Source organism: Tauraco erythrolophus, chromosome 19, assembly GCF_009769465.1.
Source record: "Tauraco erythrolophus isolate bTauEry1 chromosome 19, bTauEry1.pri, whole genome shotgun sequence".
NCBI classification, from domain to species: Eukaryota; Metazoa; Chordata; class Aves; order Musophagiformes; family Musophagidae; genus Tauraco; species Tauraco erythrolophus.
This window is the reverse complement of record NC_141483.1, coordinates 12,847,989-12,874,711: the sequence shown is the minus strand read 5'-3', so window position 1 is coordinate 12,874,711 and position 26,723 is coordinate 12,847,989. Positions and strand designations below refer to the sequence as shown.

General features: G+C 41.9%; 1 protein-coding gene across 4 annotated transcripts in view; it reads right to left on the bottom strand.

Annotated features, from left to right (window-relative positions):
- Nucleotides 1–7,988: 7,988 nt before the first annotated feature.
- Nucleotides 7,989–26,723, bottom strand: part of MPHOSPH9 (M-phase phosphoprotein 9) — a 32,671-nt gene continuing 13,936 nt past the window's right edge. For all 4 annotated transcript variants that reach the window (XM_086623802.1, XM_086623805.1, XM_086623804.1 and 1 more), the window contains 17 exons: nt 25,547–25,653; nt 25,004–25,129; nt 23,743–24,179; nt 22,320–22,478; nt 21,200–21,287; nt 20,207–20,422; nt 19,307–19,354; nt 18,888–18,952; nt 16,925–17,026; nt 15,200–15,337; nt 14,309–14,484; nt 13,366–13,530; nt 12,921–13,041; nt 12,013–12,116; nt 10,967–11,178; nt 10,407–10,475; nt 7,989–9,039 (listed from right to left, as the gene is read on the bottom strand). In XM_086623802.1, coding sequence (XP_086479928.1) covers nt 8,938–9,039; nt 10,407–10,475; nt 10,967–11,178; nt 12,013–12,116; nt 12,921–13,041; nt 13,366–13,530; nt 14,309–14,484; nt 15,200–15,337; nt 16,925–17,026; nt 18,888–18,952; nt 19,307–19,354; nt 20,207–20,422; nt 21,200–21,287; nt 22,320–22,478; nt 23,743–24,179; nt 25,004–25,129; nt 25,547–25,653 — 2,435 coding nt within the window. In that variant the 3' untranslated portion in view covers nt 7,989–8,937. The remainder of the gene's footprint in view (nt 9,040–10,406; nt 10,476–10,966; nt 11,179–12,012; nt 12,117–12,920; nt 13,042–13,365; nt 13,531–14,308; nt 14,485–15,199; nt 15,338–16,924; nt 17,027–18,887; nt 18,953–19,306; nt 19,355–20,206; nt 20,423–21,199; nt 21,288–22,319; nt 22,479–23,742; nt 24,180–25,003; nt 25,130–25,546; nt 25,654–26,723) is intronic.

The following is a 26,723-nucleotide window of genomic DNA, read 5'->3' as shown; positions in this document are numbered from 1 at the left end:
AAACCTTGAGGTCCACAAGGACACAGATTTCTGTTGTAGCTCTTCAAATCTATCCGAGCAAGATTTTCTGGAGGCTGTTTAAAAGCCAGAAGAAAAAAAAAAATCTAATTCGGAGTCCCAAAGCACTAGCTCGGTAAGGAGAAGCCGAAGATCAGCCTTGGCTGTGAAGGGTTTTTGGAAGACCCAGCTTCTGCTCAGAGTGCCCAGGCTCCTACCCGGACGGTTGCCTTCTGCCCAGCGCACCTCTTAATCAGCTGAGGTGTTTGCTTTCCGTTCCTGCCCTCCGTGCCACTGCGGCAGCAGAGTCAGAGCGCTGGTATGTGCCCTCCTGCCAGGCAGCAGCCAGGAGCAATGACCTCCACACCTTCACTCCTGAACTGCCAGGGCTGGTGGCTTCGCTGCAGCTCCCCACACCATTCACTGACCTGGGCTGCCTCTACCACCAAATCCAAGACAACCGTATCCTTGCTACCATCCCTTGCATATGGAAGGACGCAGGAGATGCTGTTTTCCCTCTCAGTAAGAGGCACCAAGTTTCCCCTCCTGGATGGTCTTTCATGGCAAAGCCACCACCTCCTTGCTGGGATCTCCTCAGATGTGCCCAGGCTCTCCAGGGCAGGTTTCAGCCCTGTGCTTATCAGGTCTCTTCCCGGCAAATCACGCAGCTCCCTGCACCCATATATGCTCAAAAAACAGTTATCTCCACCTGTCTCAGCAACCTCTTATTTCTTCTCCCCTCTGAAGCTTGACCCTGTGTCAGACACAGTCGGGAAGGGTTGCAGGACAGTGGGAAGCAGCTCTGTCTCCAGATATTGCCCTCTCTCAGAAGATCCCTGCATCTCCACAGGCACCCCTCAAAAAGAAATAAACCAGTAGGTGAAAAAGGCAGACCAAGCTCCCCAGTGGGATTTACTGAAGCATTTTCCTGTGAGCTTCTAGGGTTGGTATTTTGGGTTGGTTTTTTTTAATTAAAAACAACCCAACATTGAAACAGTCACACCAGCAAAACCCCCTGCCTATGGAAACAGACAAGTATGACTTCCAGGAGCTCTACATACTGAGTTGGCATCGTGCTGAGAAAAACTCCCTGAAGTAATAGGATCCGAGTTAGCCCGCTGCTAAATTGTGGTGGTGTTCTTACATTAAGAACACCTAAATATCATTCATTACTTTTTTCACGTACAATTTTATCGGACTCTTGGCATGGACACCATGACTACAGAAGCCAAACTCCCTTTCAGTTCGTGGGTGAGTTCACGCAGACTCCTCTGCCCCTGTACGATGTTGTGGCATTTGGATTTCCTCCAGCACCCAGGAAACAAAGTTAAAAATAAAGTGGTTTATTTATTCCCTCCCCCCACATTAATTATTCCATTTCCATTCACAATGGATACTATGGAACAGTTTTGTTTATAAGATGCTTTCGGGCTCGAAATTAAATTTAGACAGATCTTAGTAATTCAGGGAGATTTATAGAAATATTAATTGCATCACACCCTATGTCAGCCAGCTTTAAACTTAAATTAGAAGGCAACACCATTTAGAGAAATTGGCTATTAAAAAAACCATAGTTTTTAGATGTTGCTTTTTCCTTCTAAGAAAATAAAGAGAAGACAGACATTGATGTCTGTTCCTCCTCTCTCCTCAAAATGAGGCATGTCTCTTGAAAAAGAGGAAACATAAAAGAAAAACATAAAGTGAAAAAAACATTTCTCAAAGGATCGTGTTGGCCTTAGAACAGGACATTACCATGAACAGCATGAGTCAACCTGCACTGAGGAGTGAGCACCAGGTCTCCCTTGCCATTTTCTGAAGCCTTCCCATCAGGCTGCCAAGGCAGCAACCGAATGGTAAGATTTTTACTGGAATGTAAGGGTGAGATTAATGCTGGTTTGGACTAATTGGACAAACCTTCTTTAAATTAGCTTGCTTGAAGGATGTGCTGCTTCTTTATTTGGCCAACTCACAGAAGCAGTAACAAATTGCGAATAAAAGGAGACTATTTATTTAAATTCAAAACCCCTTAGCACCACTGTCAGTTGTAAGTTTTGAGAATTTCTACTAAAAAAAAAAAAAAAAATAATCAGGACAAGGTCTTTCCAAACTGGTAGCTGTCAACTAAAATGAGAAGTTAGATAAAACTCCCACATGCCAGATGGTAAATCACAATAAATGCTCAGGCTGTTAGATGCACAACAAGCGACAAACACGTTGAAATACACCATCAGAAGTGAACCAAAATAGAAAGGGTACTTTAATAAGAAATTATAATTTTGGGGAAAGAGCCTTGTTAAGGTCACCCGAATCAAAGTCATACACTGAGGGCTTCTTACTTCTCTCACCACCTCAGGCAAACACGAGGAACAACTAACAATTTTAGCAGTTACGTTAGGCTAAAGGCTTCTGTCAGCAAGACCCTTGGAGTTCACTATTCAGTCATCACTTACGACCCTTTCTGCCAAGTTACTTAAAAAAATATTGTTAAAGGATACTAGGGAATTGTTTACTCAAACCATTACTGTTTCCTGAACACAGATGCAAGAAAAAGTTATATTAAGAAGATAAACAGCTGCTACTGTATGCTGTTTAAAGGGTAACAAAAGCATCTAAGGGCCATAAAGGGAATAGTAAGGGAATTAAAAAGCATTTTTATGCATGAGGATGGCTAACATCCGTACATTCATTAAAGCGGTATCAACCATGCTTTTAATTAAAAGTTAGTGACAGAAACTTAAATATGATAAATGAAACCCAGCAGCCTACCAGAAGTCTGCTCTATCAAAAGCAAGAAGCACAACGAGCTGCGCTTCCAGCCCTTGCTTGCTCATTTCTCTCTCCCTCTCAAAGATGCTGCCACAGTCAGAGCACACTGCAAGGACCACAAAGCAGCATTCCTGTGAAAAACAGCAAGACAGGACAAGTCTGCAACCGTGCTTTCATGCTTGGCCATTCTTTATTTTGTATATCCCGAGGAGGCGTTTCAATCCCCAAGCAGCCCGGGGCCAAGACGACGAGCCGGTTACCTGTCAGAACAACCAGCTACACCACGATCTATCGCCCATCGCAGGCACGAGGTCTGCCTGCCCCACGAGCAGTGGTCTCCTATTCAACAGTGGAAAAAAAAAAAATAAAAATCACTCAGAAGCCAGCGCTAAACTCTGTAACGCAGTCTTCTTGTGTTACTCGGGAGCACAACGCAGCCACGACAAAAATAAACCACGCGATAAAAATACCGCACGAGCAAAAAAGATGTGGGCATAGAGAGGGAATTAGCAGGCAATAGGAGGGTAAGGAGTCCTACAGGCCATGGATGTTCTGATACCAATCAAACCACCGCCTATTTCAGTCCTGATGCCCATGTGCAGCGCTGAGCACATGCAGATTATGTCTTCAAAGCCTGAAGACGTTTTTTGGCATTGTGTTACCCGCTCAGCTGCTTCCAGACGCGCAGAGCACATAGAAGATGGAAGCTCTCGATTTAGAGCAAATACTAACACAGGAAGAAACTTTTTTTTTTTCTTAAATACACAATTTAAATAGACTTTGCCTCAGTCATGGCATTTTAACGTGAAACAGGACCAGACTGAATTGTGTGGCTGACTGAACACGGCACAACTGGGGGGTTCCTCTGCTGGCTCTGCTAATGACGCTCCAGCCCCAGGCTGAGCACCCCGGCGCACTCCTCTGTGCTTCTACTTCTTCAGTGAAGTAAGAGGGGTTGGGGAGGAGGTGAAGGAAGTGATTTAACCCCCCGGCAGCTGGGTAAAAAGCTAAAGCTGCTCAAGATGTAGCCTGGGGCAGCAGCACACTCCAGAACTGAGCCCAGGAAACCAAGACTGAGCCCCTTCCATCAAGTGATGGAGAGGCCAGGAGAAGGGACCACCATGCCCAGCAGAAAGGATTTCCTCAGGTAGCTCATCATCCAGCTAAGGAACGAGCATTCTGCCCTTTTTGAAGGGAAAACCTCCTCCTCCTGCCCTCCCGAAGGGAGGCACAGCCTCAGGAGCGACGCCAGCTCCCATCCACCCACCCAGCAGCTCACTGACCGCGGGGGGCCGCGAGCCCCAAGAGCCCACAAGGTTCCTGCTCAGCTCTAACGAGTCAAAGGCATTTCTTCCGCCGGGCTGCTGCGGGTCTCACCCCTCTTCTCCCACCACGAAAGCAGGGAGGTGGTCCCCGGGCAGCGCCTTCGCCCCCTCCTTGTGGCCAGGCCTCGGCCGAGGGGTTCGTGGGCCACCGCACAGCAACAGCCCCCCCCGACCCCTCTGCCGAAGCTGAATTCGGTGAAACTCGAGCCCAAGAGATGCGGTAACTGAGGAAGGAGGATGAGGAGGGCCGCGGCCAAGACGAAGGCTCTCCCGCAGGCAGGGTCTGCTCTGGCCCCACACGTACGGCGCTCGAAGGTGCCGGCACGGTTCCCCGGCACCCGCCACGGTTTCCTGCACGTCCAGCCACGACCTACCGAAAACGCTCCCTCTGCCATTGCGGAACGCCCAGCGCGCAGGGTGCCCGTCCTCGGCGGTCAGACGCGGACGCTCGAACCGCGGGCTGGGAGAAAGGTGGGCGATGCCTACAGCCTGCCAGCGCGGAGAGCCGGGAATAACGGGGGGATGCGACACACCGAGCCTCCCTGTGTCAGAGCAAGGTACGAACCCCGCGCTGTTCGTGCGCGGTAATTCGGAGCGGAGGCAGCGCGCTGCTATGGCCGCAGAGCCCGGAGCCCCCGCGGCGCGGCAGACCGGTCCCTCCCTGTCATCTACGCCTCTATTCGGGAAACTTTTACCGCCGACGCGTCCCGCTGGCTGCGGGCGGCGGCGAGGCGGCCCGGAGGTACCGGCCGGGCACCCGTCAGCGCCGCGGCCCGCAGGGGCCGTTTCTCCGCCGCCGCCGCGGCCCCGAGGACGGGCCCGCCGAGCCGCCCCGGCCCCTCGGGGGAGGCTGCAGCCGCCCCGCGGGCCCGGCCTTCCCCCCTCGCCCTCCCCCCGGGCCCGCGGCGGTTCCCGCCCCCGCCGGGGCACGGCCGGGCCGGGCCGGGGGGCCGCCAGGTGCCGGGGCCCGCCCCGCCGCCCCCCTCGCGCGTCCCCCCGCCACGCACCGGCTGCTCCCGGCGCAGCGGCCGCCGCTCCCGCTGCTGATGCCGCCGCGGCTCGGCGGCTGCCGCTGCCTACGAGTCGCTGCCTGCCGACATGCCCGCGCTCCACTGGCATAATCCCCGGCGAGGGTGGGCCGGGCGCAGGCGGCTCCTCGCCCGCCGGCTCTGCCGCGGCGCGGGGACGGCGGAGGCGGGGGGAGGCGAGGCGGGCGGGCCGCCGCAGCCCCGCGCTGCGGGGGGGAGCGGCGAAGGCGAAGAGCCCCGGCCCCGGCGCAGCCTCTGCCTCTGCCGTGGCGCGGCGGCCGCCGGCCGGACGGCTTTATTCTCCCGCCCGAGCCGTGCCCACCGCCGCGGGGAGCCGCCACTTCCTTCCCCGCGCCGGCCCGGCGCTCCCGCACGGCGCGCGGGCGGGACGGGGGCGCCGCCTGCCGGCCGCGGCGGGGAGCGCCGCCGGGACCGGGACCGGGACTGGGACCGGGGCCGCCCCGCTCCGCCGAGCCGCGGGGCCCGGTGCCGGTCTCCGGCCGGGGGCTGCGGCTCGCCACCGGCGTTCTGACCGCCTTCATCCGCACGCTGTCCCGCGCCGGGCCGCCTCTCCTGCTCGGTACCTTCACCGGGTGCCCGCAGGAAGGACGACTAACGGTTCACCGAGCCCAGGCTCCACGGTGGTGGGTGAAAGCCCGGCCCAGTCCCTGCCCTAACGCTGCCCCTGGCACCAGACTTTGCAGACTGGAGCAGTGCTGGTTTAACGCTACTCTCTGCAAAGAGTGGAAAAAAAAATCACTCTGTATTTAGCAATCATTTTATTCGGAAAGCTCAGGGGAAAAAAAAAGAAAAAAAAAACCCACAGCAACAAAATTTGCTGTACCTTTTCAAACATTTGTCAATTTCCTGTCAGTTTTCTTTTTTTAAGGATGCATCACTTCACCGCTCCTAGCCCACTCTGCAAATGCAAAATACTGCCAGCAGCCAGCCCCTTGTAAGTCCTGGGTACTTCCCAACTCAACAGCTTCAGCAGCTGCACAGCTGGCATCAGCTTCAAGCTCGTTGTCCTCATCCCCAAGGACCTCCATGCACCTCAAGACCTGCTCCCATTTCTGCTCCTTCTGGGGTCCCACCCCGGGAGGCCACCCCTCCTCCTGTGCGCTGGCCAGAGCTGGCCTGCAAGTACACGGATTTGTTTTGCCAACAGCACCTGCACGCCCCAGCTAAGTTCTAGTCTGGATTACGACTGTTTTTAGAGCCAAAGTTGCCAGGGGAAGGTAGATTATACCTAACACTATCAACGGTAAAGAGAGACACGTTTTTTTCGTTTTCAATTTGCTTTTTAGAGATGTGGACAAATAGAAATTTTATTTTCCAAAGGTTAAATCCTAGAGCTGAAGGAGCTGTCATGTTTATTTATCATAGAGAAAACCAGGCATGGGAGTGTCTTGCAAGGGCAGCCTGAGACAGGACAAAGCCCGGGGCTCCGAGCAAACCCAGGAGATCGGGAAAGGCGATAAATGCCCACAGAGCTGAGGCCTCAGGTGGAAGAATGCAAGAGGAAGATGATGAAAGTCCTCCTCAGAGGAAGCATAAACTTCTGATTTTCTAGAAGTCCTTGTTTGTCTCCAGGTATGGAACAAGGCAGTTATGCTTGTGCTAAGGGGAAGAATTTTTAAAGTAATTTTTAAAAAATAAATAAATAAAATCACACCCCTCAAAAACAATATCCAGGAAAGCGCACAGCGAGCGCCGTCACGTTTCCCACAGTAAACACGCACTTCGTGTGCCCCACTTTTTAACGCTTCGCGTCTGATTTTCAGAAGCACTGAGCATCCAGGCCTCCCGCTGATTTAATCTGGAACTGCAGATCCTCTGACCCTCTGAAGAACCAGGCTGAGGGCACCACACTGAGCAGGTCATCCGGAGCCAGACAGTTACATGAAAAGGTTGTCCTAAAAGTTCACCAAGAGCAACGCTTCAATTTTTCCCCCTCTCCTTCAGTGTTATAATAGAACAGAAATAGCCTAAAGAGCTCCAACAGATGGAGGAGGACTTTTGATTAAAAAGAAATTCTGACTCACAATTCAGTTTTCTGGATGTAATAATAAAAAAAAAGAATACATGAATATGAATAGCACTGGAAAGAATGGAGGGAGGTTATAAGGAAAGGCAGTGAAACAGCTGAACTGATTTACCTCCTCATTTCTAACGCCTGCCAGGGAAATTCTGTCTGGTTTTGCTGTAGTGCTGATGAAAGAAAACAAGATCATTAGTGGACTCATGATATTTTCCAGTGATGGATTCCTTGGAAAAATTCTACTGGCTGAATCTTACTTTTGAAAGACACTTTTAAATAACTTAAAATGGTGGGAAAAATTCTTCAGCTAAATAGCAGAGCTGCAGGGGGAAGTCAAGATTCTTTATTCCTCCCTCAACTCCTTTTGAGTAAAAATTACAAGAATATGAAATACCATCAAAATTTTACATCTGTTTGTGTAGCCTGGAAGTATGTTTGAGCAAGTTATCTCCAAGCATCCAGAGCCGATTTCTACATTTTAGAGTAAAGGGGAAAATGAGTAAGTAACATCCTTGACTTCTCTCCAACTCAGATCTTGTATTAAAAGAACCCACAGGGCAGAAGTAGCTGCACAAATTTTTTTTTTTTTTAAAGACTGTGTATGGGTAGGACAGTTCTTCATCAAATATCTTAAAACATAGCACTCTAATTTTAGAATCAGACCTTCACAAGCTTCCTTTGTGGCAGCTATTCTGGCCCTATGATCACATCATTGGTGGCTAAACATCTCGCACAAGGACAGAATTTGAAACACACAATATGATTAAAACCTACATTATCACTGATGTAATATCCCAGAACCTATTACTGTTCTTGGGCAGGAGAAAAGAATCTAATTCAACATTTATTTAATAGTAAAATACAAACTTAAATATCAATGCAGGGCAGTAATTCAGCAATATGCCAACCAGCAAATATGTATTTTTCACCAAGAAAAATGCATATATGTTCACAAACAGCTTGGATTTGGTTTGGAAACGTATGCGATCAGAAGAGCAGCATGGCACAAAACCCAGCCTGGCATAATAAGACAGTAACATCCGTTCAGGAGTTACAGTCCTGGAGCTGGAGTTGGGCTGCTCACTGGGAGACAGAATGGCTGCTGCCAGTCTCGTGAATCCTGGTACTCCTGGTATCAAGACACGACTCGCTGCGACTGTTGGGAGACATCAAGTAATTTGGAGCAATATTTTCCTAAGACAGCCAGCAGCAACCAAACTAGCAAAACATTTATCAATTTGCAGCCAGCCAGCCAGCCATAACAAAAGTATTGCTCACAGCTTTGTCACAACAAAAGATATCCATGTTATAAAGTTTAAATTAAAAGGATTTTAACACTAGTTATCTTTAATACAAAAAGCAACATGAATTACCTGTGTTAAAGTTCAAAGCTTCCTATTGGCTAATATTTACATCATACCATAAATATTTATAAAATGGTGAGGAAAATGAAGTGCAAAAGGGTAACACTGTCATTTTCTGAAAACAAGCTGCCTTTTAGTTTCTTATTACAAATTGAATATCACTATTTAAAAATAATTAATATTTCTAAAAATATTACAATACAGGATAAACATTGATTTCTCAAGTGTAACAAAAATATGTTTAAAATATAGGTGGCTGTTTGAAGTACAAAATATTGCTGTTTGTAAAGGGTAACATGGTTGTAAAACTACTATTGAGGGTTTATAAAAATACAAAACAATTTGCATTTACTGAGTGCATAATTACATATTAGTGCAAAAAAAAAAAAAGCATATTTGCATTCAAGAGAGGATTGTCAGAGATTTGCAGAGGTACGTAAAACATGAAATCTTTTCAGAGTCATGCGTATGGACCCCAAATCTCTAGTAATCCTTTCCAAGCGATCTTCCAGAGCTTCCTAAAAGAAACAGAGGAAAAAAAAACTTATTTAATAGCATGCAACAAAATCCAATGGTCCTTCTAAAATGAAGAAACTACTATGATTCCTATACCCAACTGGTATCTTTTCTGATGCATTACTAGCATTCTGTTAGCATGCAAAAACTAGAGCCAGATCTGCACACTTTTCAGGTTATTTTTATTTCATGTTTATTTTTATTTATATTTTATTCACGGTATTTTTATGTATGTGTGTGCATTTGTGGGTTGTTGGCTTTTCTTAAAACCGTTTCAGATGTTTTGGTTCCTCCCATGTGACTTAAACTCAATGAGATAAACTTGACAAGAGTTAGAACAAGCTGATAATTAAGGAGACACATTTAGGAAACAGCTGACCACTGCAGCGAGTGGCAATGTTGATTAGAATGCACTTTTACTTTCAAATTGCTAATGAGCCCTGCGATTACAATTTAGGAAACGCTGAAGCTGTAGACTTCATAGAGATCTCTAAAATATTTCTAAAAATATTACAATACAGGATAAACATTGATTTCTCAAGTGTAACAAAAATATGTTTAAAATATAGGTGGCTGTTTGAAGTACAAAATATTACAACTTTGGAGACGCTTGCTTTTATTAAAAGAGTCTGCAGAGCTTTCCCAAGAAGGCACTCTCCTGAATTCTACCTCCATGACTTATTTTTGCCACCTTATTTTCTTCTTTATACTTTCGAGTGGACAAAACCCAACCAAAAACTAAACTCAGCACTTTGTTCTACAGTACAACATCCTCTCCAAGCTGCAGGGATCCATTTCATAGCTGCTGCATTTTCTTAAGGTATTGCCTCAATCTACCTCTCTTATCGCAAGAGCAGACTATTCTTGCAGAAATTCAGAAAAATGCATCCCATGCACCAAAAAATAGAAGATATAAACAGTTTTATGCAGAATATACACTATGTAGCAGGTATGTGTATGTATACACACACATACTTTTTCCTTATATGCATCTATATACACACACTCACAAAAGAAAAGCTGTCAGTTTATGGCAGAGGGGGCAGAATCAAAAGTTTGCAGGGCTAATTATTCTTTTCTGAATCACCTGCATACAAATTATCCAGACTTACAGCTTTTCCATAGCAATTCAGTGTGTGTTTATAATTAACTTGCAGTAACTTCCTGATTATCTTCCAATGCAGTAAAGTCTAGAGAACATCTGTCACAGATTGAAAATTCAGCCATATTCAGGAACATTTCCCAGTGGCATGGAAAAATTCCCACAGCAATCACACTTATTATATAGTGGAATTTCCATCTACACTATATATTCTCAAATTGTAGAAGAGCAACTTAACAGAACAGTCATACGTAGAAGCTTTTTCACCTGATTTAATCTTGCTTGCAAGGTCATTCTTCCACCAGAACAAGGTATTCGACTCAATGCAGCCTCAATCTAGTAACAGAAAATACTTCAGCTGTAAATTATAGTTTCAAGAGCCAACATAAGCCTTTCTAAACTCATCTTACAAAAAGAGCGGTGAGGTGTATAGATTACAGATACATGCCCAGTCTTGTTCTTAAACACTAATTTATGTTACCATAATACTGTGCCATTCAAAACTGACACAAAAGTTGACATCCATAAGCAGACCCTCTCCAGGATCCTTTGGAATAGAGCACTCTTACTTTCCAGAATAACCTGTCTTGTTTGAAAGGCTGATTTAAAGCATTGTTCTTTCTTAAACTCACTCCACACTGTGTTTACATTAAAGTGACTCTTCTTTAATGAAGTCAGGGACAGAAAAGGACTGGAGTGTGGGAAGTAGAGCAGGGGATGATAATGGCACACTCCTAGGGTAATTTTTTAGGGTGTATGACTAGATCCCTCACCTCTCGTACAACAACCATGTTTTGTCACAACTTTAAAAGAAAAATAATCTTTGCCTGTTGCTTTTCTTGAGTCAGCTCATCAAAAAGCCTCTCTGTTTCAGCCAGAGTCTTAATCCTTGCTGCGTACTTGAAGTCTCCCTCACAAGGCGATAGCACTGGCTCATGTTTTTGTGCTACGCTCCTCTCATCCCAAGCTGTCGCCTTCTTCATTCCAGTATTGATGGATTCAGCACAAGAACCGCGTCTGACACCTGAATGCTGCCTTCCTATCAACAAAACAGAACTCTTTTTATTTGTTTTGTAATTGTCTGTGAAATTATTACACAGAAAAATAAAATAACAAGAAAAGCAGTGTGATCTTGGAGGTATATAAACTGAGGACAGCGACTAGCAAAGCCTCATTAGCTTGCCTTAAGCAAGCTTCCCAGAAGAACACAAAACATTTGTACATGTCATCTTTCAAGTGATCTTTGTAACACAACAGATTTTTTGGATAACAAACAGATAACTGTACTGTGCTAATTAGGAATTACTTTTACTGGTACAACACTTCTAAATATCACCATGTAGACCAGTTGTCATGAAAACACTAGTCTAAATAAATGCATTAATAAAAACAAAAGCAGAACATTGTGACAAGAATTACAAAAATGAGAAAAGATTTGGTTCCATCAATCATTTAAAAAATCTGAAACAACTGGCTTTATTACAGTTACACTTTGCTATCTGTAACGCAATGTTCAGCAATAGAATTTTATTAGGGTGACTGAGTAAGTAGGGTCTATAGTAAGATGTACAAAGATTTGCATTGTATAACCAAGTTAAGCACAGGAAAACATACTGCCCTTCTTTCTGACTTTAACTATTTTTGTTGTTTCATTGTGTTTGTGCACACACACACACACATATACATAAAAATAAAATAGTCTATGAATAGTATTTCTCTGTCTACAGGAGTAAGACAAGATTTAAAGGATTCTTAAAAGCTGGACTTCCTAGAGTAAAAAAGAGTCAGATTTCTATTTAAGCAGCTGTCACTAAAGTGGAAGAAATTATGGTAAAAAAATAAAGAACGGTTTTCCCCCACTTTGACTGATTACCTTCTGCATCATCTAGTGAGAGAAACTGAATCCTCTTCCTTGGAGTATTGTGCTGTAAAGTAGATGTAGGACCAGCTTCCAGGTCATCCAGAAGTATATCAAACCTACAGAGCAGGGGGCACACAACAATTACTTGCTAGAAATCATGTATCAAGCAATACATATTGAAGACTTTTTCACCTTTTGGTAAAACAAATTTTTTATAATACAATTTCGATCCCACAGGCATTGTGAGTGTCCTGATTACTGCTGATAGCACCATACCCCAATATACTCCTATTTGCACACACCAAACCCCTCACTCGTGACTTTTTCAGAAGCAGGCCAAGCTGTTACTCGTGAACACACTGAGCTCCCATGTTGTCGTCCTCAAGAACCATCAAAGTGATGCCAGACATTTCTTCTTCCTCACGCACGTGTCCTACACCTTAATCTCACAGCTAAGCATGTTCTCAACTCCAGAAGCCTTGCCAAGCAAAGATCTCTATAGAAACCATAGCATCTAGCACAGTCAACAGAAAGTTAGGTTTATGTATTTTTTAACACACTTGTAGGTGCCAGGACAGGTAGGGAGATACTACTTTCAACTTCTATTTACATCTCCTGACAAGCGGCACGTAGATCCAGACATACTCCACAGAACAATTCTGTAACTTGTCACCGGTCAATGTTGTGTCAGTAGCAAACCCAACATCTCATCTTGGCAAATGCCAAAGACAGGAAATCATTCTAGACTTTTCCTGACGGATTTTAAAAAGTAAAACTTAAGTTTATATTCAGAAATCTTCACGTGACTCATTTTCTAGGACTTTTAATGAACAAGAAACAGCAGGAACAGTATTAGCCTGCATAAACACAGTGCTGCTATAATAATGGTCAGAGCACAACTGTATTCCCAAAACTGGTACCTTGTCACTGTGTTTTCATTTTTGCTAAGCAAATGGCTAAATCCAGGAGACAGATTTTCTTTTGGAGATCGTTTTGGGCTGTATGTCACACACACTGGTGCCAACATTATCTCTCTTCTTGCTGCAAAAGACAGAGTGTGTTTAAGTCCCTAAAATTTCTCCCAGTGCAGTAACTCCCACTTATGTGATCAGATGCTTACATCTCAAAAGAATGCTTTTCAAAGCTGCCTGTATGTTACTTAAATTAGACTAAAAGTGCATTGCAACACAGAAAAATGACAATAAACTTAGTACTCTCACGTTCTCTATGATTATAGACCAGCTTTTTTTCCAGTCTGTTAGAATAATGCAGAAATCCTATCTTTATTTTTCTTTCTTCTAGAGCAGCCTTTTATTGCTTCTACTTTTTTGAGGAACACGAACCAAACTTCAGAAAAGCACTTACTGGGAGTACTTGATTTCCTGTTGGAAGGAGGAAGGGACGATGACCTCTGGCCAGAAGGGGAACTGTACCGTTTTGGTCTGTGTTGGTCTTTACCTTTCTCTGGGGATCGGTTACCAACTAAAGAAGTTTCTACAAAACCAACAGTTTGACGTCGATTTGATGTTTCTAGTTAAAAGGAAAGAAGTTATCAATCTTTTTCAAGACAAGAATTCACAAATATTCTCCCGTACTCAGCTTTTACTGTACAAAGACTGCACCTTGTCTGCCTCGTGTCAACATGCTTTGTGCTGTTTTGCTCAAGTCTCGCTTCCTGCTCATCATATCCATGAAACAGACAGTTTAACTCATGAAAAAGAAGATTTTGCAGTGTGAGGGGGAGAACGATGCAATAACGCTGATTTAATAAAGAGACAGTGGAAAGCAGGACAAAAGCATCTTTTGGGAAAGAGGGTTGGAGCACCTGCCTGAACCAAAAACTTAAGCATTTAAGAAAGACTTAGTGTCTTCTAATTACAAGGCTTCCTAAATCAATGTCGTCGGAACAGCTCAGTGCAGCCCTACAGTACGCAGGCCAGCTTTCTTCGTAACATTCTGACACAACACCATGAGAACAAAACTAAAATAGATGTCCAGCCAGCAAGAGCTTTGCTAGGACTCCATTAACTGTTTATAAATACTGAGATATTCTTAGAAAAAGGACATTAATTACCCTCTAACTTGAGATCTAACAGTAACCTTTGCATTCTCTCTATTTTAAACAAGTCACTTGTCTATGTAATTTTGAATTTTCTTAAGAAAACACCAGAAGAACGCATGCTAAAACTGTTTTTATCTCATCACTCAAGCTTGATGGACTTGATTGCTGAAAATAGCAAAGCGAAAAGACATGCAAACAAAGAAAAGCCAGTAAAGACAAGTTCAGGAATATAAGAATAAAAGTTACTAGCTGATGTGTCTTCTTTTTCTGTCTGTGTACCCCAATCTTTAAATGCTTTTCCTTCTTCAAGTTCTTTAAAGGCTTTTATAATTGGTGCTTCTGACATCTCATTTTCTTTCTTTTCTACTGTGTTTGTTGAAGAGTCTTCTTGTGAGGAGTCTTTTTCAGGAGGAGAATGGTGCCTTAAAGAATGTGGGGCGGTGAGGGGGGAAAAAAGGATCAAGGTTTTTTTACTTTATTTCATATATCCAAATACTAGCTGAATAAACAAAAACCTGGAGAAATTTAGTTTGAAATTTACAGTCAAACCAAAAACTTTAAGGGTGCTTTTTAACTTCAGCCAAGAACCTCAGAGGACTGCGTTAGGGACAATTCAAGACTCTAAGGTTGAACAGTGCAAGTTAAATTTCGTGACTTCACATGTTCTTAGAACTAAACACATCCCAACAGATGCTTTAGAGACTTCTGAGGAAGAAGGCCAACTTGAGAAATTACACCCTAAATCACACCTGAAGCTTCACACTGGAGGAAAGCTGCAGCCAACTGCTACAGCTCACACTGAATACAACAGGGCACACCGTGTCCGAACGCAGAGTAGAACTGGACACAAACACGGAGCGCGTAAAGACAGTGGTGCAACATGCAGCTGAAGCTTTCTGATATTTCAAGGAAGGTATTGAAGGCTGCTGCTGCTTGTTTCATGCCAAGTTAGTGAATGAAGAAAACTGTTTTGGTTTTTAAGGAATTGTACAGAGTCTACAATGTTGAGAAATTTTTTTAGAACTCTATTTAATAAACAAGTGCAATAGAAATACAAATCTAGTCACTTCTGGAAAAAACTATTTTTAGAAGTGTTCAACTTTACATCATAGTGGAGAATGAAGGAAACCAACTCACCTAGAAGGAATATAGGTTTCTTCTAATCTGTTATCTTTGGAGCTCTCCTGGACTTCCAAAGGCTGGCCAGTGAAGATTGAATACTCCGCTCCTGGTATCAACCATTTCCGCCTGCTGACATCCGGAGTTGCCAACTTGCTGTGGGGGAACAAAGAACTTCAAAATTATGAAAGGCTTTGGAATTTTATTTTTTTTTTATATATCTAAGAAAATCCTGCCATTTATTCTAGTTAAACAGAAACAATAACAAATATACAATAAACTTGTAAATACTGTGGAAAAATAAATGCTTTTTAAAACGTTTGTGAAGTAAAAATAAAATATTAAACAAAAAAAAAATCATGTGTTGAGGTTTCAGTATAAATTACACAATACGATCAGAATACAGAACTCCACAAAAGTCTTCTTGTAGTTTATTGCTGCTTACTCAGACTGAGGTTTGGGTAAGAAGTAGTTCTCAACTAATTAAAAACATTTTGCTGTAGATTACTCCAATAGTTCCGAGCATCTGACCCCAGCTTTTCTTTTGACACCATCTACTAGTCACCAAGAAACACAAAAAATAAAAACCCCAAACAAGAAAAAGTCACTGTTGATGACCCAAGAGTGGTAAAGTATTAACTAATAAGCATCAGTAAGTGTATCATTATTTTGAAATATCAAAAGAAAAATGTTATTTTTTATACACAGTAAAAGATGATAATTAGGAAAAAAAAGAGTTCTTGGTTTACTCAAGCTACGAACCATAACTATTATTCTGTAACTCTATCCTGCTGTGCATTCAATGGGAAAGAGGCTTTCTTTGAGCCTTTGAGATCAGTTAGGGATAGATTAATTTCCAAATCCATATTGGCTCTTACATCCTCCTCCCTGATGGACATGGTCTGCCATGTTCAGCCCTTTCTTTTTCCATTCATTGTTGAGGGATTCTGTTCACAAATATTAAAATAGCAATACACAGAAATCTGTCCCTGTAATATATTAATATATAAACTACTTGCATCTTCATAATCATCAAAAATCAGATCCCCAAAATACTACTGTTCAATACATGCGAATGGACATCCACAAAACACATGACGTTATCATTCTGTGCTTCACAGCATCAGTGCTGAACTGGTCGAGACACCCAAGAAGCTGTAACTAAGTAATAAGGAAAAAAAAAGGGGGATAGGGGCAGTGACAAAGCTTTTCAGATCTTTAAAACAAAAAAAAACACACAAAAACCCAACCCAACACAGACCACAGGCCACCTTTCATTTCCTTAATGCAAATTCACAATTCAAATTAAAGCACGCATTCTAACTGAACTTCCACTCGACTCTCGGGATACCTGTACAAACTATACTTAGAAACATAAAACGTAGTTATCAGCCTTTCAAATCAATGACAGGCACAAAGAAAACCTCTAATGTCTAATTGGACAATTAGATTTTATTCCCAAGATCTTTGTTGAGCATGGGAATCCCCATTCGGCTGAGCAACTGAGACTTGTCGAACACTCACTTAGGAAGACAAGAGGCAGTCTGCCAAGCCACACATGTATCATCCAATTTATTTATTTGTTTTTAATAATCTCTTGGCATGTGAAGTCCCTGGATTACATCACGAGTTTAACCCAGTCTAGCCTACAGACTGATGTCTTTATCCGTTTTTAGCCAGAAGACTTTAAAAAGTGTTCTAAAACACATGGCCTGTTTCCACACTGCTGGAATATTCACTTACTTGGCACCAGAAGTTCTTAAATGACCTTCAGTAATATGGCGAAGTTTCAGCATATTTTCATGTTCTACCTGCTTGAGCTGAGCTTCAAGTTTTGAAATTGTCCTAATGTGGAAGTAGCAAAGATGCATGAGAAGATGATTTAAAAGACATAGAAAAAGACATCATATTTCTTCGAGCTTACTCATTTTTATTCAGGTATCCTGGGTGAAGCAGAACAACAAGAGCAACTGCTACATTTTTATCTATCTATCTATCTATCTATCTATCTGTCTATCTATCTGTCTATCTATCTGTCTATCTATCTGTCTATCTATCTGTCTATCTATCTGTCTATCTGTCTAAATATGTATTTGAATTCTAAGTTAAGCCAGGTAACCTAGCCAGAAAGACAGAGCCAGGAGATACTGCCAGGGATCAAAGCATTCAACTCAGAGGGGCTGGGGAAAACATAACATTTTTCCTCCCTGAAACGATGTATTTATACAAAAGTCTCTCTGATTCTGGTTTTAACAAGTGGCTCCTTCTCCTGTGTGTCACTCAGGTAACTCCACCAATCTGCTGCTCAGGCTCTTCACATGAGTTTCCTCTGTCCCACACGCTCCAGTCAACATCTTCAATGAACCAGCCCTTGGTGACAGAGTCTTACGCGTTCCCCATGCCCACCTGGAGGCTAGAAATACAGGTGTTTGGAGCAGGATAAAAAAAAAAAAAAAAAATCTCCTTTTTCCACTACAATTTCCCCAGTCTGGAATGGTCCCTAGCTAGCAGCATCAAGAATCAGGCAGGAAAATCAAACCAGATACCTGACTGAACAGTCCTTCACACAACCTTCGTTTCCTCAATAGTTCCAATAAAAACTGAAGGCTGAGTGTTTTGGCTTCTTTCTACTCCTTTCTTAAATTCTTCCTATCAATTCTTTCTATTCTTCTTGAAAACTAGGGTCATCTGAGCAGCAAACAAAAGGCCCATGACGTCTCCTGAGGACCACATTTGCTGTTTTCTGGTTTTGGCTGAATACTACGCACACGTTAATGCTTGGTCGCAATGACATTTGGAATGGATCTTGAGGTGAAACTTGAAGCCACATTTCCAGAAGAATCATCAAAAACTATGTGTAAAACCAGGTATCTTTCTAACAGTCTGGGTTTCAGTTGCTCATATAAAGACATAAATGGAAATTATGACAGCACACACCCACAAAAGAAGCTCAAAGGGCAATGAATGACGTGGGACATGATCTCACTCCAGTTCTACAATGCCTGTCCCAGAGCCCTCTCAGATGTTCTCTCCTCCCACCTCTCCAGACTTTCCTGAGAAAGTGTGCTGTTTAACAGCCTCGACAAGGAGTGGCTGAGAAATCCCAAACTAGAGGATATGTTTATAACTGTAAACCCCTTGATGGTCACCTATGTCTTGCCAAGGGCCTACCCAGAAAGTATAAAGCTCAATGGTTTTCCGTTCTCTCAACCAAAAAACAGATCCAGGTAGCACAAGGGACATCCACAGGAGGCATTATTCATGCTCTATGCATGGAACACTTTTCTGTCCTTTAGTCATGCCTAGGAGCCATATAATATTGAACTGCAATCTCCTGCCAGCATCTCTGCTCCTGAAAACCAGAACAGAGACTGGTTAGTTGAAGATGGGGGTTTCTGAGGAGACAACTGTAGCCATAAAACCTTGAGCAGTGGACTGGCTGGGCTAGCTGAGTGACAGCCATCAGAAAGGAAGCAATTAACTACATCCCACTGGAAGATGTGGTGATCAAGGAAGTAGAAAACACACATCCTAAAATAAGAAGATTTTTACAATGTGTACAAAGTAACGTAAGGCAAGATGAAACACTTCGTAAGGTGTAATTACAACTTGCAGATCTACAGTCTTCACAACCTAAGAGTAAACGTTTAGGCCATAGTCTATATTTCATATTGTTAAAATAGTAATAAGGCAGTTTCACTTTTACCTTTTCAAATCAGAAATCTGTGTGTTTGCATCAAGCAATTTGTTTTCAGTTGTATTTAATGTATCCTACAAGTACACAAGGAAAAAAGTAAAAAGCACAGAAACTACAGAAGTGCAGAAAAAGAAAAACACGTAACTACATCAGCCTTGAAAACAATACATTAAAGGCTCCTTCCTATTTGAAAGGAGGTCCATTCAATTTCTTTGGCTTTGACTCTGCAGTATTTTTGACATTTACGACAGGAAAACAATACCAAACTCCTCCCTTTTCCCTCCAGGGCTCTGAAGATGTAGTAAGAAGCTATCAGTTAAGATAACTGTGGATCTTTCAGTTTGATCTTTTTCAAAATAAGTTAATTCGATGGCACACTATCACAAATATTGCATGTTTGTTTTTTTAATTAACTAGTCTGTACTTACCTTTACTCTTTCATGTTCTTTTCCAAGGGACTCATATTCTCCTAAAAGCTAAAACAAAACAAAAAAAAGAACACACAGACCTACACTGAGACCATATACAATTAATAGTTTTGTTGACTGCTGTAAAATCATCTAAATTGCTTGTCTAACATATGCAGAAGCAATAAAAGGGGTACACAGTGTACTTTAATAGTAATTGTTAAGTTCTAGCATCTTCTAATGGGAACAAAAAGTTACAGACAGGGCAAGAGGAGACAGAGCTCCTTACACAATGTATTTCTAATTTTCAAATGATTTATCTCTGAAGAAACCGAAGGAGCTGAATGAACTGGTAAAATTCCTCACTGACTTTAAAGCTGACTTCGTATTTTGAAATTAATTCTAAAAAAGGAGTTAAAGCTTGAAGTAGCTTTTACAGCTAATATTCATTTTGCCAATCCATTTAAACATTTCATAGAGCTATTACTGAAGAATCAGAGGAACAATTCCTTTGATTCAGTCTAAAACTATACACAATTAACAGTTTTAGCAAGTTGTGATGAATTATGAAAAATTCAGTCCATCCCCACTAAGCTTAAGACAGGAAAAAATAACTTTCTAAAATACTTTCCTGTATACCTCTAAAAATCAAATGAGCTAATAGCATTGTTCATTTGAGACAGACCATGACAAGTGTTATCACATCAAGTACACGCTGCCTTAAATAATTGTTTTTAAATATCTGTTAGGACCATAATACCACCTAACACCTAGCCATCTAAGTAGTCAGCTGAATAATTTCAGTTCTTAGCTGTGCATTAAGACTGAGTAGTAAACTCTGAGTAGTTTTCCAAAACATCCAGGACTTGCTGTGTTTGTAACATAGCGTGCAACTGTAAACACCACAGCCCATTTTCTTACGTTTTGAAACATTTTATTTTCTTCCTTTAGCCTTGTGTTTTTATTATCGGATAACTTGTAAGCCTTTTCAAATGCTTCCTCTAGGTCTTTAAGCCTCGATTTTAGCCGACTGATGGTGTTATCCTTCTCTTTGTTATTTGTGCGCATTTCTTCAATACGTTCTTGCAAAACTTTGGAAGTATTACTGACTGCATAGAAGCGTTCTCTCCAATCCGTCTGGAAGAGGAAAAAGCATTCACTATAATGTTTACCTAGCAGATTTATTTCAGTACAAATCATAATCTAAAATCATCTAAATAGAAAACAAGGGCACATCTGTTCATGAACTAAGATTTTTGCTCATTTCTGTGAAGCATAATGAAAGAAAACGAAGACTAAAAACCCCCAAAACGTATTTACTTTATAGGACTTGAAATATCTAGAGGCTGGGCCTCTAATCCCAATCTGAATGTCTTGCTTCCCAGCATAGAAAAATGTTTAAAGAAGGTGAAATTAGTCTCTCCAGGCGTCTTCACAACTGAGCGTCCCGTTCTTTGATGAATAGATATAAGCAAACTAGTCTGACCTGGCCAGAAAGACTATACAAAGGTACTCAGGAAGACAGGATTTTTGCCTCAGAGCAGATGAGAGTTGCTTTTATCACAGCTCTAATAAGAAGTCAAAGAGAAAGTAATTAAATCAATTTAAAAAAAAAAAATATCTAAAGAGAGACATCGAAGACATCACATTATTTCACTCTTAGACTTTCTTTGATCTCTGCTAAGCTGGAAAGGTTGTTGATAAAAAAAAGTCACGATGATTCAAGTAGGGAGTCTTAAGAAACTCAGCTAGAAGAGTCACCAGCGTAACATTGGCTGATGTCACAGATTAAGGAGACAGGGTGAAAATAAAAAGAGATAAACATATGGAAACACAGATCATCTTAATAATGAACATGTGTGTTCTCTCACCCTTTCAGTTAAAAAGCAACTTGAATTAAGAACATACACTTACCACTTGCTTTTCTAGTACATTATTCTTATTTTCAAGGTCTTTTATGCGAGCACTTGCTTCATTCAGAGCTGCATCTAATTGGTCACACCTATTCAGAAGATATAGATTACAAAAACCTCTTGAAATTTTAGAATAATAAATCTACACTTTATAGCCTTTTTTCCTTCCTCCCATCGCCTTCAGTCACTGCAGCGAGCACCCAGTGTCTCTGCTGCTGACGGCAGGCAAGCAGCAAACTGGGACCACGTGCAGACGCCCCAGGTGGCTCAGAGCATAAGAGCTGCAGAACAAAAAGCAGCAGAGGTGCACCAGAGCAGAGTTCTACTTCAACTAATTGATAATGTCATGTGATAATTAATGACTCAAATCATACTGCAAGCTACTTTAACTCAAAAGTGACTCCCGAGCAGTCATTTATTAATAGATACAACACACTCAAGCTGGAAGACATGGACAAGACTACTCACACACTTTTTCAATTATTCTGAAGGACATCAATTTTGTAAAGTATTTTGGTTGTCTAAATTTGTAATATGTATTTTGATTAGCAATAATGATATACAAATTACATAGAACTTATACATAGCAAACATTCAAGCTATATCTAGTGGATATAGGTGAGACACACAGTCTCGCAGTAGTATCTAGCCAAAGAGCAATGACTGTTAATTTAGAGCCAACAATGAATTCAAGATTGGTCCTATAGCATCTGTAGTTTTGACATGAAACGTAAAGAAGGATGATGTTCACCAGCACGAGAGGTGAGCACTACCTTACAACAGACACCTTCATTACAAATTGCTTAGGACTACCTCTGCCTGCCAGCCTTTCTTGAGCAAAACTTACACTGGCTTCAGCAAAAATCAGCTCAAAGATGACCTCTGGTCCTAACGTCACACTTGCTGCCTAACAATAATTTAAACTAATCTTAAACAGCTGCATTAAACAACACAAAATTTATATTTAATAGGAAAACATTAGCATCATAGATGTGAATGAAGTCTTCAGAATTGAAGAGTGACATAAACATTTCAAGGTATTCTAGACAAGCATATTCTTTCCACTTGAAAAACTGAGTATCATATAACAGAGGAAGAGGACAAGTAAGGACAAACAGTACCTGTCAACCAGATTTTGATTGATTTTCTTCCAGTCTTCAGATGAAGCACTTTTATGGCTTGCTTCTAGCTGCTGTTTCAAACTATGTATCTCGGAGTCATAGTAAGCTCGCAGATCAGCTATGTGTCGAGCATGTTTCTCCCTCAAGTTCTGCCTAATCCTACATTCAAAATTAAGAACAAAAAAAGTTTCCAGCTATCCGCATGACCACGCAGTGCTGTACTCATTCACACATAATGAACTCGGCATATATATCTCTTACAGAACTCTGCTGCATCCCAATTAAAGCAAAGAAAGCTTCATCATCCAAGGCAGCAGTGTCAGATACCCCAGGCTTGCACAGGAGTCCTCATATTAATACCAATGATACATATAAACAGAATCACAGAATGGTTTGGGTTGGAAGGAACCTCAAAGATCATCTCGTTCCAACCCCCCTGCCATGGGCAGGGACACCCTCCACTACACCAGGTTGCCCAAAGCCCCATCCAACCTGACCTTGAACACTGCCAGGGATGGGGCACCTACAACTTCTCTGGGCAACCTGTGCCAGTGCCTCACCACCCTCTGAGTGAAAAATTTCTTCCTTATATCCAATCTAAATCTGCCCTCTTTCAATTTAAAGCCATTGCCCCTTGTCCTGTCACTACATGCCCTTGGAAAAAGTCCCTCTCCAGCTTTCCTGTAGGCCCCCTTTAAGGCCCAAATACAACACAAAGCTTCAGTCTCTCTTCTCTCCTTTGCCGTGCACTAGAAACTCTGCACACAAAATTGAAACAGGAAAATCCAAACACCGAACTCCCTTGAAACCACGACTCCTGCATAAGCCCTCACACATGGAACGCATCTCATGTCTGCTTGTCCACGAGCTTCAATAGTGAGCAGGGGATATTTATTTTTCCGAAGTACAGTAATTCTGAGCTTCTCCCACCATCTGACTGTAAACAGGAAAACATAACCCTCACAGAACTTTGAAATTCTCTGTCTAAATTAACTCCCTGATACAGCCTAGGAAGGAAGCACGTATTTTTATTTTAACCTATAACCAGAAATAACCAAATCACTAAAACACAGAAAATTGTTTTGCCTTCCAGTTAAGGCTTTGACACCCAAGGAAGACAGAAAACAAATACTGTGCCTTAGCTTAAATAGTAGAGTCTAAAGAAAGACAATTGTAAGAAGTGGCAAGTGACTGTTATTTATACACCATCTGTACTTCAGAGGAGAAAAAAGTAAAAGAAAGGGAGAAGAAAAAAAAAAAACAACAACAAAAAAACACAGCAATGTCCAGCCATGTTCTAAGCAAACATATCTCTTATTCTATGATTATTCTGTTCGTTTTACTACTACTGTTAAGTTTCACTTCTTTCATGAAAGTACCAACTCTATGACTTTTAAAAGAGAAAAAAAACCACATTACTTACTTTGACATTATCACAGGATCTTCAACAGATGTCGCTGAAAGACTGTATTCTGGCAAACTGTTGTCAGCACACTGAGTAACAGAAGATGGAGTTAGAGTCAGTGTTTCTTCCTCCTCAGTGTTGACTGAATTATCATTATTAGCATCCGTATATGCCATTGGAAAGGGACAGCTGGTCTCGTTTTCCATTTGGAATGGGTGATTTCTCCACAGGTCTAAATGCACAGCTCTGCTGCTGGCAGAGTATTTTGGAGAATCGTCTAACTGAGATGAATTACTTGTCTGTGAAACAGAGTCTGTGTCACAATGACTTGAAAATCCAGGCTCCGCCATAGAGTCTGGAGAAAAAGGAGTAGCCTCTTCAGGAATATTGAAAAAACAGCGCCCTGGGTTCTGCTGACCTGGTTTCATATGCAGGGTTGGATCCAACGTCAAGATCTAGGAAATAAGTTTTAAATCACAATTTTTTTAGCATTACCTCTTGTTCTTGTAAATGGAGTTTATCTGAAGACATTAGTAATCCACATAATACCTTGCAGGAATCACACTGAATATTACTACAATCACTTGGTAGTGACAAGCAAGACGAAGGAACCTGTAGCAGCTTAGATGATGATACATATTCCCAACGTTTGCAATTTGAGTTCCTAAGTTTCCATTAAGAATAAAAGACTTTATCTAACATACCAGATGTTAGATATGTAGCTGTCTAGAAAACTTTTGAAGTTTCAGTTATGTAAACAGAAGAACTATGATGTTTGCTTGTAGGTTGAAACAATAACTTTGTACAGCTACAAAAATCACTTCATGGATTATATGAAAAAAATAGTTCCATAGTGGCCATCATTACTGGATTTTTTACAAGACTCAAAGCTGTATAAGGTGATAGGATAAAGAATATTTCCACGATCTGTGCCTCTTCTGTTTCACGGGTGGAATGAACTCGTCTTGAGGGAAGCAGTAAGAAACCTCTGCTTCTGCACCTGCAGTTCCACGTGCATTTCATCAGCTGCAGCCTCAGCAGAAGCAGATTCATCCCTGCACCATCCTCAAGGTTGTGCAGCAAAGGTGCTTCTTTACCCAGGGAATTCTTAGAGGCTCTTTTCAGCTGGATCCCTTCCCAGTCTGGTTCATCACACGGCTGCACAAATTGCTGTTCCAGCATAACACTGGAGATGGCAGCAGGGGCCAACTCTTGAGAAACCAGTCTGTACCCTATCATATCTTCAAACTGAGATGTGAAGTAAAGAAGATAATGTTACCTCTGGTGGGTGACTGGACCGGGAAGAGGGCATAAAATTCCGGTCTGGCAGCTGCTTATTTTCTCTTTGTCTTTTATGATAAATATCCTTCAATGATGACAGCTTTGTTTCATCAGCAGAAGACAACTTCAACAGGAAAAATTGCTACGTTAGTTTATCTGAACACAATCCTTCATCCCCAATATAGATAAACGAGTTGCGGGGTGGGTTTAGCTAATAAATCTGTTCAGAACAAGAGGGCAGTTTTATTCAACGCGCACAATGTAAAGAAGTCTTTAAAGAGGCACATACATCTTTAGTGTACTAGTCTCTTTTCATCTCCTATACACATAATTTCTTTTAAATGACAAAAGAAGGTCAATAAATTCCAAGTGCCTTTAACAGGGGTAAATGAATAGCGAAGGAACAGAATATGAGAGACTGAGCTAACAAAAGAGCGCTCTCAGAAAAGTGAGCTTCTGGAGGGCTGATTCTTTTCCTCATAGAAAAAGCAAAGATGACAAGCAACTATCAGAAAACTTTTAAAACACGTACAAAGTTTACCTGATCTGGTGATACTTTTGTGGAGAAAATATCAGCAAACTCACTTCTGAAATTCTCTGGTAAGGAGTGATACATCTCCTTCTCGTCTAATTTCCAGTACGAAAGTCCTGATAAGAAACAATAAAAAAAAAAAAAACCAAATTTCATGTTCAAGGATATAGAATAGGAATCTGAAAATTAATTAGTAAGATGTTACTTCATCAGCTAACAAGAACACTGTATTAATTACTTGCATCTATTGCTTAAGAATCTCACTAAAGCATTTGTTGCCAGAAGTTCCAAAAAATCTCAGTGCAAAGCGCAAGCAACATACTCAGTGCCACACCACACGGCATCAGTAAGGCCAGCTACAAATCAGTGAAAACATTTACTCTTTGGTGTTCAAGGAATAAATCCTCATTTACCACAAACTTGAACATTTCTACCCATTCCAGTATAGCACTCAAAGCATGTATTACCCAAGGAATAATCCTAGACAGCCAGTTGGTACTACAGACCCTTCAGTTTGGTACTCAACAGCACACTGCAGCAGGCAAAAAGACAGACTACCCGGACTAAGAGGGATGGCACAAGAGGAACAGACACAGTCTTAATCCCACTTCAATTTCTCATGTGTGTCCCTCTCTCAATGGGTTGTGAAGAAGCAATAAATACAGTTTACAGGGCTGCATCTCTGCCCCTGTTACTGAAAAGAATCCACCCTGTTACGATCAAAACATGTGAATTAGTTGTTTGGCTTTCACTCAAAATTAAAAATAAAAATAGCCAACACACAAACCCCCAAAACACCACCAATAACCACCCCTCACACACACATCCCAGAACAACAAAAGCAAAACCAAAACACAGAAAAGCAACACCCCACCCTCACTCTCAATTAAAGAGTCACCGTATTGCAGACTGCATCATTTTGTTCTCGTCTCTTCACGCAATCACTGAATCATGCCCTTGGCTTACGGGAATTCTGCCTCTGGTATCGTGCACTCCTCTGATTACTACGCCAATGATGCTAATATTTGAAAGATCATTTGATACCTCACCATGATTTTAATAGTAATTACGTTATTGAAACAGTTTTAAACATAAAACTCAGCTTTGAAACATGGAGAAATCTGAAGAAAAAAAATTGCTGCATGTCCTAGCAGTGACACACAGGAGCTACCATCAGTTTGAAATG